Source organism: Anabrus simplex, chromosome 2 (genome assembly GCF_040414725.1).
Source record: "Anabrus simplex isolate iqAnaSimp1 chromosome 2, ASM4041472v1, whole genome shotgun sequence".
Lineage (NCBI taxonomy): Eukaryota > Metazoa > Arthropoda > Insecta > Orthoptera > Tettigoniidae > Anabrus > Anabrus simplex.
This window is the reverse complement of record NC_090266.1, coordinates 911,635,855-911,654,424: the sequence shown is the minus strand read 5'-3', so window position 1 is coordinate 911,654,424 and position 18,570 is coordinate 911,635,855. Positions and strand designations below refer to the sequence as shown.

General features: G+C 35.4%; 1 protein-coding gene across 4 annotated transcripts in view; it reads left to right on the top strand.

The window, feature by feature from the left end:
* Positions 1–18,570, top strand: part of fal (falten) — a 641,611-nt gene that overhangs the window by 506,751 nt on the left and 116,290 nt on the right. For all 4 annotated transcript variants that reach the window (XM_067141683.2, XM_067141684.2, XM_068226329.1 and 1 more), the window contains one exon: positions 4,431–4,599. In XM_067141683.2, coding sequence (XP_066997784.2) covers positions 4,431–4,599 — 169 coding nt within the window. The remainder of the gene's footprint in view (positions 1–4,430; positions 4,600–18,570) is intronic.

The window sequence follows — 18,570 nt, the reverse complement described above, 5'->3', positions numbered from 1 at the left end:
GCCATTTCACAACAGTCCATTTCACACCTTGTTTATATGTCTAATTTCAGTCTTTAAATAATAACCTTTTAAATAATTCTTCATTAATTTATCCAGAATTGCTATAGCAACTTCAAAGTTAATATCTCAATACCACTTTCTTTCTAGACGTAATTTATTTATCCATTTCCGTATATACATTTCCATTGATATTTGAATTTAGCGCGATTTGTTCAGGTCAAGTCACTAGGAGCGCCACCGTCGAATTGTCTCCCATGTTAGCAAGGCGAAATCCGTAAGTGTCGTGTATTGTCTCTACTGTATTTGGTTGTGCCCTGTTTCTTTCATATGATTGCTCATTGCTGAGTGTTTGTTGTGTTTCTGGACATTGACATATTTTGTATACCTAGTTATGAAGCTTCTTCATATTTGTCCGATATATGATCTGAGGCACTCGGTACATTTTAATCTGTAGATACCAGAGCCAGAGTATTAATTTTTGTCTGAGTTTATTGTATTGTGGTTGAAGAACATTTTACGGTTTGAATTTTTGGTTTTAAAAGCTATTTTAATTTCTTGTTGTTTTTTTTTTTAGATGTTTGGTTATTTGGTATGATTGGGTTGGTATAGGTAAATGTTGTGTACTTTGATTTGTTCTTTTTTATTGGGGAGAGGTTTGTGGTAGTTTTAATTTAACTTTATTAACTAGTTTGTTTATGATTGAGGGATTATATCCATTGAAAGTGGCTACTTCTTTGATTGTATTTATTTCTTTTTTAAATTGGTGGTTGAAAGGGGAATTTTTAGAGCTCTGTATACCATACTGTAAAAGGAAGCTCACTCTTATTAAAATAAATTATTAATCTTATTAATGAATTAATTAAGATTAATCTTATTGAAATACATTTTCACTCTTATTAAAATAAATTAAGTACAGTTTCTTCTTCATTTCAGAACCAACCACTAACAAGAATCGTAGCACAATTCAACAGCCCCAATTTAACCATCAAACCTCTACAATATTCTTCAACAACATAAGTTTCACAATCAACGTTATAAAAATTATGTCATTCGGAAGAAGAATACAACAACAACTATTCAACATTCTTTTCTACGATATCAACTCAATTACAAAACATCTAATTTGAAGCAATGAATATCATCACCCTCTTTGCATCAAAATCATATCAGTGTAGCGATTGACAGCCCGTTATCATTTCAGCAAACTCATATGTTGACTCGCAACAAATTAGGCCAACTACAAGCATCTGTTGAATCGCATGTCAATGCAATCTCACCGGATTAAACTATAAACAACTTATGAACTGTTGGCTAACAAATGTTTTGGGCAACACACGCCAGCGTCAAATAATGACATCGGCCCAGCAATTGGAATGCTATTCCTTCCCATTTTATATTCAACATTGAACCTATTTTATATTCTTTCTACTATGTATTAGCTTCAGCTTGATGCCTATAAAACCTCATTTGGCTATGAAATATTTCCCTACCCCCCCGGTGATTTTAACTAAAATACACCGCTCTACAAATGTCTGAAATGTCAATGCTAATTCCTTCTTCCAACCTCTAAAACATCAGGACGCACTTGGTACTAGAATTTTTTATCCTTGCGCACCAAGCTGCTCTTGTGTAATTATGTATATAATTGTAAATCTCAACTGTTCAATTAGATAATGTAATTACTATATAGTTACCAACCATTGACATTATTTTTTATTACAAACATTTACGCTGAATGTTATAATGTAAATATTTTTAAAACTTTATCTCAACTGTTCAATTGAACAATGTAAATACTGTATAGTTACCAACCTTTGACATTAATTTTTGGTTACAAACATTGACGCCGAACACTACACCTTTTCTCCCTTAATTGTTATAATGTAAATATCTTTAAACTTTATATTTTCCTATGATTGCGTCAACTGTTCTCCAGAGCACCACTGCCGAACTCTACTATTTTAATTTTACGCATTGGTGCTGACTTCTCATCTATAAACCTATATGTTCAACCATCACTTTTGTACAACTATTTCCCATACTTAATTTTTGTATGTGTATTAATAATATGTATTAATTTGTGCATGTCAACTACTAACCAGGTACCTGATTTTTTGCCTTGAGGTGATAATTTGACTGATGATGCCCTCAATGAAGGGCGAAACATGTCTCAAGTGGAATCAATAATAAATTCCTAATTTATAAAATTTATATGTATTGAATAGGTGATAAAACAAACCTTTTAGCATCCTACATTCAGTATCTTCAATACGGATAACAATGATTCTTATCACTTGCAATGTATTAGCTTGTCAATTTCCTTCTACATCAAGCACTGACTATGGCTTCAAGCCATCAATTATGTTACTTACAATCAAATGAAGTCTCCTTCTTTAAGTGAATTACGTACAAAGTTATCATTGTATTATCATTGTATTGTACTGTATATTCATCATTGAACTTACTTTATATTCTTTCTACTATGTATTAGCTTGTCAATTTCCTTCAACATCAAGCGATGACTACAGCTTCAAGCCATCAATTATGTTACTTACAATCAAATGACGTCTCCTTCATTAAGTGAACTACGTATGAATTTTTCACTTTATTAGAGTTTTAATTATTTCAGAAACATTTTTATGATGAACTGTAAATTTTATCCTACACACATCATCTTCCAACACATTTTAGAATAATCTTTAACAAGGTACCTGGTAATAAATAAGGTTTTGATATTGGCTGAGGATGCCTCATATGAAGAGGCAAAGCATGTCTCATTATATTTCAACGATGTTTTAACTCATATGTTAACATTCTGTATTGTAGGCTATTGAATAGGTGGCAAAATAATAAATATTTTCTTGTATACAATGTATGATACTTTCAATTCATTCATTCATATTCTAAAGGCAAGGCCTTGTCGCTGCAACCACAATATGGACCAAAAATGATTTTCATTACTTGCTTCGTACTGTACATAGTCCTCTCTGCACTTCTTGCTTAACTGTCTGACTCACAGAAGTTGACTGGTAACAACTTATCAACAACAGGACGGTGCCAACACAAATGCACTCTAGTGGGCATTCTACACATTACAGATCCTTGTAATTCTTATCATTTGCTCATACATCAATGGTATGCATATATACCGGAATGGGATAATATTGGACCACTCCTTCTGGGTGCTTAACGTATTTTGTCAGGTGGTGTATATTGTTTCTCTTTCAAAGTGTTGGGTTGCTTAATGTCATAATATTTTAGAGTTTTTTTCTTACACCTTTCATTACCTTTGTCTAATAATTTCTTCTTCCTAGCCATATGGTTAGGATCACGCAGTTGTGAGCTTGCATTCAGGAGGTGGTGAGTTTGAATCTCACCATCGGCAGCCTTGAAGATTGTTGCCCATGGTTTCCCATTTTCACACTAGGCAAATGCTATGGCTTTCATCACCAAAATCCTTTGATGTGTTAGTGTGACATTAAACCAGTAACAAAAAAAAATCGTCTTCCTAACCTTTTCCCCAGTTTATTGGGGACAGTACTTGATGTGGATATGGTTCATTTTTATAGCTGGATCTCTTTCCTGATGTGAATCCCATGTGGAGAGATGTATTCACTGTTGTGGTTTTCTGTGATGGTAGTGTGTGTGTTCTATATGTATGAAGAGAATTGTGTTAAGATTAACACAAATACCCAGTCATCAAGCTAGAGAAATTAACCATACACATTAAAAATGCACAGCCGGGAATGGAACCCTGTGATCCCAAGGCCCAGAATGCTGACCATTCAGCCAAGGAGCTGAACTACCTTTGTCTAATAACACAGTATTTTATTGTATGTCTTATCTTAATTTGGGCATGAAAGCCAAACAATATGGCTGAGGAAGTCCTCATCTTAACCACGTGGCACTCCAGTATCTGCAGGCAGTATGGCTGGGTAGCAGCCATGTTGGCAGGCCAAGGTTCTTGAGGGCCTCTGTGTGTGAGTGTGTGTGTGTGCACGTGCGCGTGTGCGTGTGCACATATGTGCATGTTTGCACACTTGTATGTGTGTGCTGTGTTTTATGTCTTACTTTAGAAATTTAGGCATCAACTGTTTGTGTAATATAGATAGTGTATAATGAGTAATGGAATTTATAAAATCATAACATTTTGGAAGAGTAAAGATTTACCTTATTCATCTATATGGAAGTGTGTATTAATTTTTATTTGTGAGGAGTTACCTGCTTATTGAGTTTTGTAGATAATGGAGAAAATTTAAATTTAACCCTGCTTTTCACTATGACATCTGTGCCTGGGTACCCTCCTAGAAATCAGAAGCTTGGTTTGAATTACTTGAAAATTAATTGGAGAATTGAATTTAAATTTCCATTGCAACTCTATTTTATGTCCTCCAGATTACATTTTTAGAAATATTGTTCACTCTATCTAGGTGTAAGCTGTCCAAAGCACAGGACAATCCTGAGGTGTTCGCAAAGATGACCGATAACATATTGTATGACATTCTGTACTCCAGTGATGAAATGTTGAAAGATGCTCAGGAATTGCTGCAACGGATCCAAACACGTGATTTCTATAAGCATGTTGTAACCTGTCTTCCAGTAAGTGATGCTTTTTTGCCAAGTAACCATTACTGTAAATACTGTTTTGATTATAATTTTGAATATAATAATTGGAAGAAATGTAGTGACTTGTTAAATGTTCCTATTCCCATATTTTCTCTTTTGTCAGAACACAAAAGATGATCACATCACTTTTTTTCTGGTCTTCTGATAGATAGCTCTGTTAATGCTGCCTGTGATGAGGATCAGACAATACAGAATTAATTCAGTATCTGTATACCATACAGGTAAATGGAAGTTTATTTTAAGGAAATCTTCAATTTATCAATATAGATTGAAGACTTATAGACTGTGTGCAGGTTGATTTTCTGACAGATGACACTTGGTACAGGGCTGCTTAGTCAAAGTGGTAAAGTGTATTTGGCTCTTCCGAAGGATGCAAGTATGTTTCTGTGTCAGAAAGTCAAGAGATTTACAGTAGAAATGAAACTTCCATTTTGAGATGTTTATGGCCCTGGAGGTTTATGCATTCTCCAAAGGAAATGAGAACAAAGGCTTCTGGGCATAGGGCCATCTAATGCCAAAGTTGCAAATATAGGAAGCCTTTACCTTCCACTCCACCAGAGGACTTCCTGTATACAGATGGCTTTGATATTTGATATCATATGTCAAAAGTAGTAAAGCCTGACAGGGAGCAGGACTGATACAGTAAAACTTTGGTAATTAAATCTGGTTAATTCAAAATAACATCTGCTTTGAAGTACTCTTGAAGTCCCTGGGATGTAAGGTACCTTTTTACAAGTAATTCGAATTTGCTTAATTCGAAATACAGATAAATTTTAATTTGAAGTATTGTGCCAGTCTTGCAAGTGGAAATTAGTGTTTTTAATTCAAAATTATCAATAAACTACTGTTTTATCATGTGACAATCATCACAGTAATGTCTCCTCTCATCTTTTATTGTTTATACGACTAAAGCTTTTCAGTCTGTTGAACACTAATTATAACATCTATAAAACTACAGCACACCTGTAGAAAGAAAAAAGAAAGAACATTCTATTAAACAAGGAATGACATGTTTTGTTCTTGAAAGAACATCATCCGAAACATTTACATGTTTCTATATTTTAAACAATTAACAAAACATTTCATTATATGTTTAATAGTGTGTCTTTTTTTACAGGTGTGTTATAGTGTTATATGTGTTATAATTAGTATTTGACAGTCTAAAAATCTTTAAAGTTACATTAATTGAGTTGACACTGGAAAGTATGCTTCCTTCTTAACAGATAATCTCATTGTTGATGTGAAATGTTTGCTTGTCATTGCCACAAGCAAGGGTTTTCTTCATATCAGTCGATACTGTATTGTAATTGACTGTTTCAGTCCATATTGTGTTTTTACCTAGTGGAGACTGTTTCCAAAGTGGGAGTAAAAATAACCTGTGAGTACACTTGTGAGTTTTTGTACACTTGTTCTGTATGGCACGTTATGGAAATTAATGTCTTATCAAGTGAGTACTTACTGATTTGTCATTCTGTTCAAACATTAAAAGGAAATAAAACTCAAGTGGAGATATTGTATTAGATTCTAGTTCTGAGTTGGCTTATTTTCTTTTTATTGTATAACATTGTGTTCGAAATGGCCAAAAGACTGTGTTCTTCTAAGATGCAGAGTGAAAAACTAAAAAGTACAACAGAAGTAGATAAGTGACAAAAGAACAAAATAGAAATGGTGAAAGAATTTGGCATTTCACTCTTCACAGTTTCAATGTTTTTAAAACATAAGGGAAGTACTGTAGAGTCTCGATAAATCAAGGTAACTCAAACTACATGGAGCAACACAAGGAAAATCATGAAACATGAAGAAATCAGCAAGGATTGAAGCTAAGGTCCTGTGTTGTCATTTCTTACAATGTTATGGCATGGATTAAGATAATTTTTGAAAATGTCATTAATTGACTTCTGTTTCTGAATATTGCACCATTTCTGTGCAGTAATGTCACACCATCACTTGAAAAACAGGGTGTCGGTGGGAGTTGCCTCTGGTTGTTTTTCTAGATAGCATAGTGCCGTATCCAATGCAGTGAGACCCTCGCTATAAGATATATTTGGCGCCTTCTCTACTAAAACTTCTTCCTTGCTATCTTCAGTTGGTTCATTCAAAATTTCAAAAATTTATCCATAAGTTCATACTGTTCATCACTTCAACTATTCCATAACTTCGATTTCACTTGCATCTTTATATCTGGGTATCTGTGAGATTATATCTGACAAGTTTGGTATGTCGTTATCGTTGCTGTCATCAGAACTACTGTCAGCAGCCATGTACTACGTCCTTCATGGTTATCTGAGGAAGTTTGTGGTGTTTTCCTCACGTTCTGTTGCTATATTTTAGACATTCCAAAACACCCCGATACATAGGTTGTATCAAACTTGTTACATTAGGGGGCAAAAATAAAGCATGAATTCCATCACATACCAGTTCCTGTTCATCTGGATGTGACCCTGCATTGTTCAGCAATAATACTGCTTTATTAGGCAGACTCTTCTTTCTCAAAAAAGTTTTATTTTCAGGCATGAGAACAAACATGTACTTGATCTCGGTAGAGGGGAGTCACAGAATGACGATATGGTGGGAATAAGCAGGGAATGAAATAGTGTAGAAAAATCATTTTAAATTTGCGAAAAGAAAAATTCAAATAATGCTCGGATTTGACGGAGCCTCAGATTCGAACACAAGCTATGCAAGGACAGAATACATTGCACCGACACAGATAGGCTTATGGCAACGATGGGAGAGGAAAGGCCTAGGAGTGGGAAGGAAGCGGCCGTGGCCTTAATTAAGGTACAGCCCCAGCATTTGCCTGGTGTGAAATTGGGAAACCATGGAAAACCATCTTCAGGGCTGCTGACAGTGGGGTTCGAACCCACTATCTCCCGGATGCAAGCTCACAGCTGTGCGACCTTAACCGCACGGCCAACTCACCCGGTGGAGTAGTTTAGGGATGTCCGAAGTAAGAACATTCTACTTTATGGTGAAGTTTTAAAAGCTAAAGCGAATGAATTGGCACAGAACCCTTACATCAATTTGTGGAGCTGGGAACAAAAGTAAGTACAAGGCTAATGATGTAGTAGAGAATTCCATAGCGAGAAATTATTTTTTGCTAATTTTGACTTTTCCTTATCAGTGGTAGTTATATCCCACTAAATAATTAAAACAAGTGAAGTATAATAATTATGTTGTTGTTAGTGTTTTAATGTTGCACTAGAACATTGAATGTTTTCAGCGACACAAGGATGGGAAAGGGCTAGGATTGCGAAATAAGTGGCCATGACCATATTAAGGTACAGTCCCAGCATTTGCCTGATGTGAAAATGGGAACTGTGGAAAACCATCTTCAGGGCTGCCGACAGTGGGATTTGAACCCACTAGCTCTTGAATGCAAGCTCACAGGTGTGTGACCCCTAACCACATGGCCTAGTCCCTTGATGTAATAATAATAATTAGGGTTGAGATGTCATTGCATTCACATCTTTTCTCTTTTGACACAGAAGATACATTGCACAATTAGTGATAAATGTGTTTTTGATGAATAGGAGCCAAACTGAGTATCATTCTAGGGACATTATTTTCCAATTTTGCGTGATGAAGCATTTTTGGTGTACTTCAAGACATTTTAGGGCATCTTTTAAACATTCTTGTACATTTATATGCATTTTGTAATTGTTTTACAAAAGAAGTGCTTTTTAAGGTAAAAAGAGACTTTATTTACTTATTTCTATGAGTACAACAGATAAATGTACTTATGTTCCAAGGGGCCAGGTAAAACCTACTTGCTTACCTATCTCCATCTATGGACAGAAGACATTTACAAATAACTTTGGTTCGTGCTAATTCTGCTATTGATTTTGATTATAAATATTGGTTGGCAAGTTTACTTATTTGGCTGTAATAATGTGGTCACCTGCTATCAGCTAATGTAAAAGGGCCAGTCATTGACAGCATCACCTATTCTTGACACCCTCGGGAATAATCAGTAAACATAGTTGTATATAAAGATAATGTCCAGATAGAGGAGGTAATTAATACTGACAAATTACTGAAATTTAGCTATGATAATAAAAACCGTTACAAAATGATACAAAAGTTGAAAGCTAGAAAGGCAACTGGGATTGATAAGATTTATGGGGATATATTACCATCTTCAGGGCTGCCGACAGTGGGATTTGAACCCACTAGCTCTTGAATGCAAGCTCACAGGTGTGTGACCCCTTCTGTTTGCATGAAGGAGTGATACTAAATGAATGGAGAGTTGCAATAATAGACCCAGTGTACAGTAAAAAAGGCAACAAACATAACAGGCCAGTCAGCTGGACATGTGTTGTTGGGAAGCTCTGGGAAAGAATTATTTCTGATTATGTTAGACACATTTGAGAAATTACAAACTGATTTGATAAAGGGTAGTTTGCATTTAGGAAGGTTATTCCAGTGAAGCTCAACTTGTAGGATGCCAGCAAATTATAGCATATCTTTTCGTATTCAGGAGGTCAAATGGTCTGTATTGCTATTGACCTATCCAAAGCATTTGGCAGGGTAGATCATATGAGATTACTGATGAAAATGAGGGCTAATGGACTAGGCAAAAGAGTGGTCGAATGTGCGTCTTCACATCTTGAAAATAAAAATCAGAGAATTAGAGTAGGTGAAGTGTTGTCTGATCCTGTAATGATTAAGGAGGGGGGGGGGGGGGTAGGGGGAAGAGGAGGCAGTATTATTGGACCTTTACACTTTCTTATACAGATAAGGTTATTTGTGGATGATGTTATACTGTATAGAGTAGTAAATGAGTTGCAGGATTGTGAGTGACTACGGGAGAACCTAGACAGTGTTGTGAGATGGACAGCGGACAATGGTTTGATGGTAAATGGGATGAAAAGTCAAGTTGTGAATGTCACCAAGAGGAAAAGTCCTCTCGGTTTTAATTACTGTGTTGATGGGTTGATAATACCTCATGGAGAACGCTGTAAGTAACCTAGGTATTACAGTAATATTAGGAATGATTTCATTGGCATAATCGTATAAATAAGGTTGTTAAGAATGGTTATAGATCTATCCACATGGTTATGAGAGTATTTAGGGTTTGTAGTAAGGCTGTAAAGGAGAGGGCATATAATTCTCTTGTAAAACCCCAATTAGAGTTTTGTTCCAGTGTATGGGACCAACACCAGGATTAATTGGTACGAGAACTAGAAAAGATTGAAAGCAAAGCAGCACTTTTTGTTCTGGATGATTTCCTGCAAAGGAGTAGTGTTATGAAAATATTGCAAACTTTGGGCTGAGAATAGTTGGGAGTAAGGAGATAAGATACTTGACTATGTGGTATGTTTCAAGCTGTCAGTGGAGAGATGGTGTGGAATGATATTAGTAGATGAATAAGCTTGAGCAAAGCTTTTAAAAGCTTTGAGAGAACAAATTGGGGCAAATATTAATTTCTTGGTTGATGAGTCGGGGATTGGTAACATATCAAGGGAAATGTTCTATAAATTTCCATGTTCTTTGAAAATATTTAAGAAAATGCTAGATAAACAATTGATAGGAATTATTCCATTTGGGCGACAGCCCAAAATGCAGATCACTGATGATTGATAAGGAGTGTGATAAGATTGGAGAGTTCAAATTTGGGTGGTAACTACTCTGCAGCCATCTGGTGGTAATGGCTGAGAACTAATCAGATGAAGTGGTTTTTTTTTTTTTTTTTGTTGGAGAATGGCGTAGTTTATTGATGGCATCTGTTGCAAGATTTAACAGCATAGGGTTTCCTTCTCAGATTTGTTAAGCCAGTGAGTTTGTTTCACTGATTATATTTCCTCTTGTTTGCTTATTTAAGTAGCTCCTGTCATGCAGTATGGAAGTTTAACAGATGTTCTTTTAATTTTTGTGATCATGTGAAGAAAAGTGGGAGTAAATAATGGTCCGTTAGGGTGTCAATTATTCTGAAACACAACTGTAACTCTTAACTGACACCCCCCATTTAATTTCTTTTAATTAATAGGGTGTTTGCTACTTAACTTCAATTTGAAATCATTTTATTAATGGTATAATATGTTTTAAATTATGATCATTTTGGTAGATATTTTAGTGACATTGAATGACCCATACCAAAGGATGACAGGTGGTGTCAACTTCAGATTGTTCAGGAGTCAACTATTCATGACTAGCAATAACCTGCGAGCGTCGATTTCATAATTTGATAAAAGTAATCGTTCCTCGGCACTATACTAAGACATTATCTGAAAATCCCTTATGTATAAAAACTAACCGAAAAACAGAGTTTCATTTACCCCACAAACTCTTTGTAAATCACGATGAAGGTATTGCCTTTTGGGGCTAAGACGGCCATACAACACAGAACTGTACATGTGAGAAACAGACTTGTCTCAAGTAGAAAAAATACACGTTTGTTTATTTTTAAAGGAGATTCTAAATACCAATTTCCATGTCTGTAACATTTTCCTTTTACCGGGCGAGTTGGCCGTGCGCGTAGAGGCGCGCGGCTGTGAGCTTGCATCCGGGAGATAGTAGGTTCGAATCCCACTATCGGCAGCCCTGAAGATGGTTTTCCATGGTTTCCCATTTTCACACCAGGCAAATGCTGGGGCTGTACCTTAATCAAGGCCATGGCCGCTTCCTTCCAACTCCTAGGCCTTTCCTCTCCCATCGTCGCCATAAGACCTATCTGTGTCGGTGCGACGTAAAGCCCCTAGCAAAAAAAAAAAAAAAAAAAATTCCTTTTTGAGATATAAGTATCCTCATAAAAATTATTCAACTCACTTTTCAACTTCCTTTCACTCCCGTTAAGTGCCTTTTCCAAAAACAAAAATATACGTGTTCCTGTATTTTTAAAGGACTTTCCAAATACCAAGTTTCTTATCTCTAACATGTTATGTTCTTGACGTATATACTGTAGATATACCAGTACTAAGTTTAAAAATTTACCCGCTTTTTTGATTCATTTCAGCCGCTAAAATGGATTTTCCGAAAGCGAAAAAAATATGTGTTTCATTATTTTTAAAGGAGATTCCAAATACCAGTTTTCACGTCTGTACGTCTGTAGCACCTTCAGTTTTTGAGATATAACTATTCTCATAAAAATAATTCAAATTCTTCTTGACTTCTTTCCACCCTTCTCCCTTTAAGTGGACTTTCCGAAAACAAAAAGGATGTGTTTCTTCATTGTTAAAGAAAATTCAAAATACCAACTGTCACGCCCGTGACAGCTTCAGTTTTTAAGATTTAAGTATCCTCATGCACAGAATTCAACTCCTTCTTTACTTATTATTAAACCCCCTGAAGTCGATTTTCCAAAAAAAAAAAAAAAAAAAAAAAAAAATGTTCTTTTTAAAAGGAGATTCCAAATACCAATTTTCATGTCTGTAACATCGTTACTTTTTGAAATATAAGTATCCTCATGCAAGGAAATCAACTAATTTTTCAATTCATTCACGCCCTCTCCCCCTTCCCCCCATCCCCCTGTAAGTGTATTTTCTGAAGACAAAGGAATAGGTATTTCTTTAATTTGAAAGAAGATTCCAAATACAAATTTTGATGTCTGTAACATCTTCAGTTTTTGAGATTTAAGTATCCTCATAAAAAGAATTCAGCTCCTTTTTCAGCTGCCCCCACCCTCACCCATTAATTTGATCACCCTCCCCCCCCTACACACAAAAATGCATGTTTTCTTTATTTTTAACGGTGATTCCAAATACCACTCTTCACATCTGTAACATCTTTAGTTTTTGAGTAATAAGTATCCTCATAAAAATAATTCAGCTCCTTTTTCAGCTGCCCCCACCCTCAACCGTTAATTTGATGACCAACCCCCTCCCCCCCCATGCTACACACAAAAATGCGTGTTTTCTTTATTTTTAAACGAGATTCCAAATACCACTCTTCACATCTGTAACATCTTTAGTTTTTGAGTAATAAGTATCCTCATAAAAAGAATTCAATTTTCACCCCACCACCCACTGATTAAATTCACCCCCCCCCCCCCAAAATGTGTTTCTTTATTTTTAAAGGGGATTCCAAATACCAATTTTCACATCTGTAACCTTCAGTTTTTGAGATATCACTATCTAAATAAAACGATTCAACCCCCTTTTCAGTCTTTTTTAACCCACTGCCATATGGGGTTTGTTCCAAAAACAAAAAAACATGTCTCTTTATTTTTAAAAAATTAAAGATACCAATTTTCACATCTTTAACATGTTACATTTTTGAGATGATCTGTAGATATGCCCATTTTAAAAATTCACCCCATTTTTCAGTTTCCCTTAAGTGGATTTTCCAAAAACAAATTATCTATGTTTCTTTACTTTTACAGGAGATTCCAAGTACCAGTTTTCAGGTCTGTAACATGTTAAGTGTCTGAGATATATTGTAGGCCTAGACATATTTCTTTAAAATTCCACTCCGCTTGTCACTGCCATTAACCCCCTATTCATTGGATATTTCAAAAACAAATAATACATGTTTCTTTATTTTGAAAGGAGTATTAAAATGCCAATTTTCATGTCTGTGATATCTTCAGTTTTTGAGATATTAGTATCCTCATAAAAGGTATTAAACCAAATTTCTCCCTCCCCCCCCAATGGGATTTCACAAAAACAAAAAAACACAGGTTTCTTTATTTTTAAAGGAGATTTCAAATACCAATTTTTACATCTGTAAACTTTGAAGTTTTTGAGATACAGATATGCTCATTTAATAATTTCATTCCCTTAGATACAGAATACCTGAAAACCCTTCGTTAATGGGCATCTACACCCTAATAGAAATGTATCCTCAAAATTTCATTTCTTTATGTCCAGTAGTTTTGGCTCGGCGATGATGAATCTGTCAGTCAGTCATTCAGGACATCTTGATTTATTGATTTCAAAATCTAGTTAGTTAGTTAATTAGTTCGTTAGTTATTTAGTTAGTAAAACATTCTTAATTATGCTGTGGGGAATATGGAGCAAGCAATGGAGGATGTTTGAAATGGGTCTTTGGTGAAATCAGTAGCTAAAAGGCATGGAGTACCAAAGATTTTGTCCCTAGAGGAGGAGGTGCTTGTAAACAAGATCCAATCGTTGGCAAGGGCCAGTTTTCCACTTGTGAAAGACAAATTAAGAAACAGTATTCAGCAACATTTAATACAATTAAATAGGAACTACCAATTCGAATTTGGCCATAAGTTTAAAGTTAAAAACTTCATTATTGTTCCGTATTGAATAGAGAAAATAAGATGTACAATATTATAGGGAAGGATCCACCTTTCAATACTCCGTTGTAAAAAGTAGTTACAACCTGTTTAATGGGACCGGTTTCAACACATTTAGAGTGTCATCATCAGCCAAATAGCGAAGATCTTAACAATAACTAACATATTTTGCCTATGTTTAATATGTTAGTTATTGTTAAGATCTTCGCTATTTGGCTGATGATGACACTCTAAATGTGTTGAAACCAGTCCCATTAAACAGGTTGTAACTACTTTTTACTACGGAGTATTGAAAGGTGGATCCTTCCCTATAATATTGTACATCTTATTTGGCCATAAGTGGTTTAAATCATTCTTGAATAGGCAGCTCACGATCTCTTTATGAACGCCAGAAAACCTAACAACATCAAGAACATCGGTGCAAAGATATACATAATTACCTGCATGACCTGGGTGATTTCAATTTACCAAATGTTAATTGGGAAGGTAATGCAAATGACAGGAAGAATGACCAACAAATGGCAATTAAGTTAATATGGAAAAGGCACTTGATTCAGAAAGTGATGGAACCAACTAGAGGGCAGAATATTCTGGATGTGGTGCTGGTAAAACCATATGAGCTCTATAGAAAAACCGAAGTAATAGATGGTATTAGTGATCACGAAGCTGTTTTTGTGGTGATTAAAAATAAATGTGAAAGAAAGGAAGATATTAAAATTAGGACTATTAGGCAGTACCATATGGCTGATAAAACAGGCATGAGGGAGTTTTTAATAACTAACTATGATCGGTACAAAATGGTAAATAAAAATGTAAACAGATTCTGGGATGGGTTTTAAGCAATTGTTGAGAAATGTGAAAATAGGTTTGTATCTTTAAAGGTGGTAAGGAATGGTAAAGATCCACTATATTATAACAGAGAAGTAAAGAGACTAAGAAGGAGGTGCAGGTTGGAAAGAAATAGAGTTAGAAATGGCTGTGGAAGTAAGGAGAAATTGAAGGAACATATTAGGAAATTGAATCTGGCAAAGAAGTCAGCTAAGGATAACATGATGGCAAGCATAATTGGCGGCCATACAAATTTTAGTGAAAAATGGAAGAGTATATATAGGTACTTTGAGGCAGAAACAGGTTCCAAGAAGGACATTCCAGGAATCATTAATGAACAAGGGGAGTGTGTACGCAAGGATCTTCAAAAGGTAGAAGTATTCAGTCAGCAGTATGTAAAGATTGTTGGTTACAAGGATAATGTCTAGATAGAGGAGGTGACTAATACTAATGAAGTATTAATATTTACCTATGACATCAGTGACATTTACAGTAAGATACAAAAGTTGAAAACTAGAAAAGCAGCTGGAATTGATAAGGTGTTGGGGGATATACTTAAGACAATGGGTTGGGATGTAGTACCATATCTGAAGTACTTGTTTGATTATTGTTTGCATGAAGGAACTTTACCGAATGATTGGAGAGTTGCTATAGTAGCCCCTGTATCTATAGGAAAGGGGGATAGACATAAAGCTGAAAATTACAGGCCAGTCAGTTTGACATGCATTGCATGTAAGCTTTGGGAAAGCATTCTTTCTGATTATATAAGACATGTTTGCAAAATTAACAACTAGTTCGATAAAAGGCAGTTTGGGTTTAGGAAAGGTTATTCCACTGAAGCCCAACTTGTAGGATTCCAGCAAGATATAGCACATGCCCAGGATTCAGGAGGTCAATTGGACTGTATCGCGATTGACCTGTCTAAGGCATTTGATAGGGTAGATCACGGGAGACTACTGGCAAAAATGAGTGCAATTGGACGTGACAAAAGAGTGACTGAATTGGTGGCTCTGTTTCTAGAAAATAGGACTCAGAGAAATAGAGTAGGTGAAGCTTTATCTGTCCCTGTAATAATTAAGAGGGAATTCCTCAAGGCAGTATTATTGGACCTTTATGTTTTCATATATGTATCAATGATATGTGTAAGGAAGTGTAATCAGAGATACGGCTTTTTGCAGATGATGTTATTCTGTACAGAGTAATAAATATGTTACAAAATTGTGAGTAACTGCAAAATGGTCTCGATAATGTAGTGAGATGGACAGTAGGCAATGGTATGATTATAAATGGGGATAAAAGTCAGGTTGTGAGTTTCACAAATAGGAAAAGTCCTCTCAGTTTTAATTACTGTGTTGATGGGGTGAAAGTTCCTTTTGGGGATCATTGTAAATACCTAGGTATTAATATAAAGAAAGATCCTCATTGGGGTAATTACATAAATATGATTGTAAATAAAGGATACAGATCCCTGCACATGGTTTGAGGGTATTTAGGGGATGTAGTAAAGATGTAAAGGAGAGAGCATATTTGTCTTTGGTGAGACCCCAACTGGAGGATGGTTCAAGTATATGGGACCCTCACCAGGATTACTTGATTCAGGAACTGGAAAAAATCCAAAGAAAATCAGCTCGATTTGTTCTGGGCAATTTCTTGCAAAAGAGGCGCGTTACAAGAATGTTGCAAAGTTTGGGGTGGGAAGGCTTTGGAGAAAGGAGACAAGCTGCTCGATTAAGTGGTATGTTCCGAGCTGTCAGTGGAGGGATGGCGTGGGAGGACATCAGTAGACAAATAAGTTTGAGTGGTGTCTTTAAAAGTAGGAAAGATCACAATATGAAGATAAGTTGGAATTCAAGAGGACAAATCAGGGCAAATATTTGTTTATAGGAAGGGGAGTTAGGGATTGGAATAACTTACCAAGGGAGATGTTCAATAAATTTCCAATTTCTTCGCAATCATTTAAGAAAAGGCTAGGAAAACAACAGGTAGGGAATCTGCCACCTGGGCTACTGCCCTAAATGCAAATCAGTATTGATTGATTGATTGATTGATTGATTGATGAAAATGTTTTGGATGTACTAAGAAATCCAGTTAGGGTTTTTAATGCAGATAAGACTGGGACTGCTAAATTTTCTCAATGGGCAATCCTCACTCATGCCACTTCACACCATTGAATTTTGGGAAAGCAAAAGTTTCAAAATTTTAAGGAACCAAGGAATGGAATGGAGAGGTAAAAGGCACATTGTTATATTTCCATGAACTCTTGGCAAGCCAGGCTCAACAATTCATTACCAGTTTCCTTGTTTCGTGGAACTGGATTGGTAGATCATATATTTGCTGAGATATGGAACAGCGGAAAGGACATTTCTTGGCATATAATTGGCTTGTCCTTTACCAGCAATTGTTCTCCAGTTAGGAATGTTTTTTTTTTTAAAATTTCACAATATTGCTTTTGTAAGTGATTTATTCAGTAATAACCTAATATTTATCTCCGTGTTTGATTTACTTAATCTGCCCGAGATGTGCTGTATAAAATTTCGAATTAAGCTGTGGTACAGAGGATGCTGTTGTGTGTTTATGAGAGACTGCTTTTTAAATACTAACTTTTGCAAATTTATGAGTTAAGAACAACTCTTACATATCTTCATAGTATTGTGACAATTAAATTTGTTTTATTTTTTTATTAACAGAATGTTGTTTATTTCATGTTTGTTATATTCCTGTGTTGCATGTGCTAATAAAGACAATGTTGTACTTGGTTATACTTTTCTTAACTTGATGTAACTACAGTGACACACAAAAAATACTGTCAACTTGTGCACATGGATTTATTTACAATTATTTACAAATTAAACACACACAACCTTAATCAATGTATCACAGACAAAACACTTCTCTCCGAGAACATCAATAAGCCACCATTTTAACAACTGCCTATCACCAACACATGGAGACTGCAACCACTGCATGTCAACTACTAACCTTACTAAGCCAATTCACATACTTTAAACACTCCTTAGCACGACGTACGTCTGGTCAGAATATCTCCTGTTAAACCATGACTCTTACTAAACAATAACTCGTCTCTACCATCAAGACCACCTCTTAATATACGTGCCTGGCCAGGGTTCTAGAAAGATGCATTTTCTCGTAAAGTCTAGAGTGCTTAATGCCTAGAATACATACAGAATATTGTACAGCGTTCTCGTCTACCCAGTACCATTCTGGATGTTACAGTGAGCTTCACAATTCTGTAGTGGATTACAAATCATTAATACAGGTAATAATAAATTATATACAGGTTCTTACATTTTAAAAATTCATATAAATATGTGTGTGGTCAAGGAAGATATTTCACTGGGCTTTAGAGGGGAGGCACGCTGCCTCAAGGTGTGTCACATATAGATGGTTATTTAGAAAAAAAAATTCTTGTACAAGAATTTGATTTTGTTCCTAATCCATGTCCTATTAACTTTATTTTGAGTACTTCTGTGTTGTGGTGAGTTTTTGTGTCTTTTTATATTCACTTTGAGGAAGTTAGGCATTAGATTATGTTTTATGCACTGTTTCAAAAACTTAATATCCTTGCCCAATTTTGCAATTTTGATTTTAAGGTTCCCATATTGATAGGCCTCGAATTTTGCTTGGTGAGCTTTGTTATTCAAAGATATTAACTTCATTGGTTTTCTGTATTAAACTGAGATTACAGACATAAGTTTTAGTCAGGTTCAACCTTTTCAGTACAAATTACAAGTTGTATAAAATGTTATCTACAACATTTATTCAATAGTGGTACCAGTTTGGACATATACAAATGTCATCATCAACCTAAATCACATAAATCATACTAATTGAGCAAGTACATATTAATTAAAATTGCTGTGGTGACATATAAGGATACACATCTTCATACACTATTT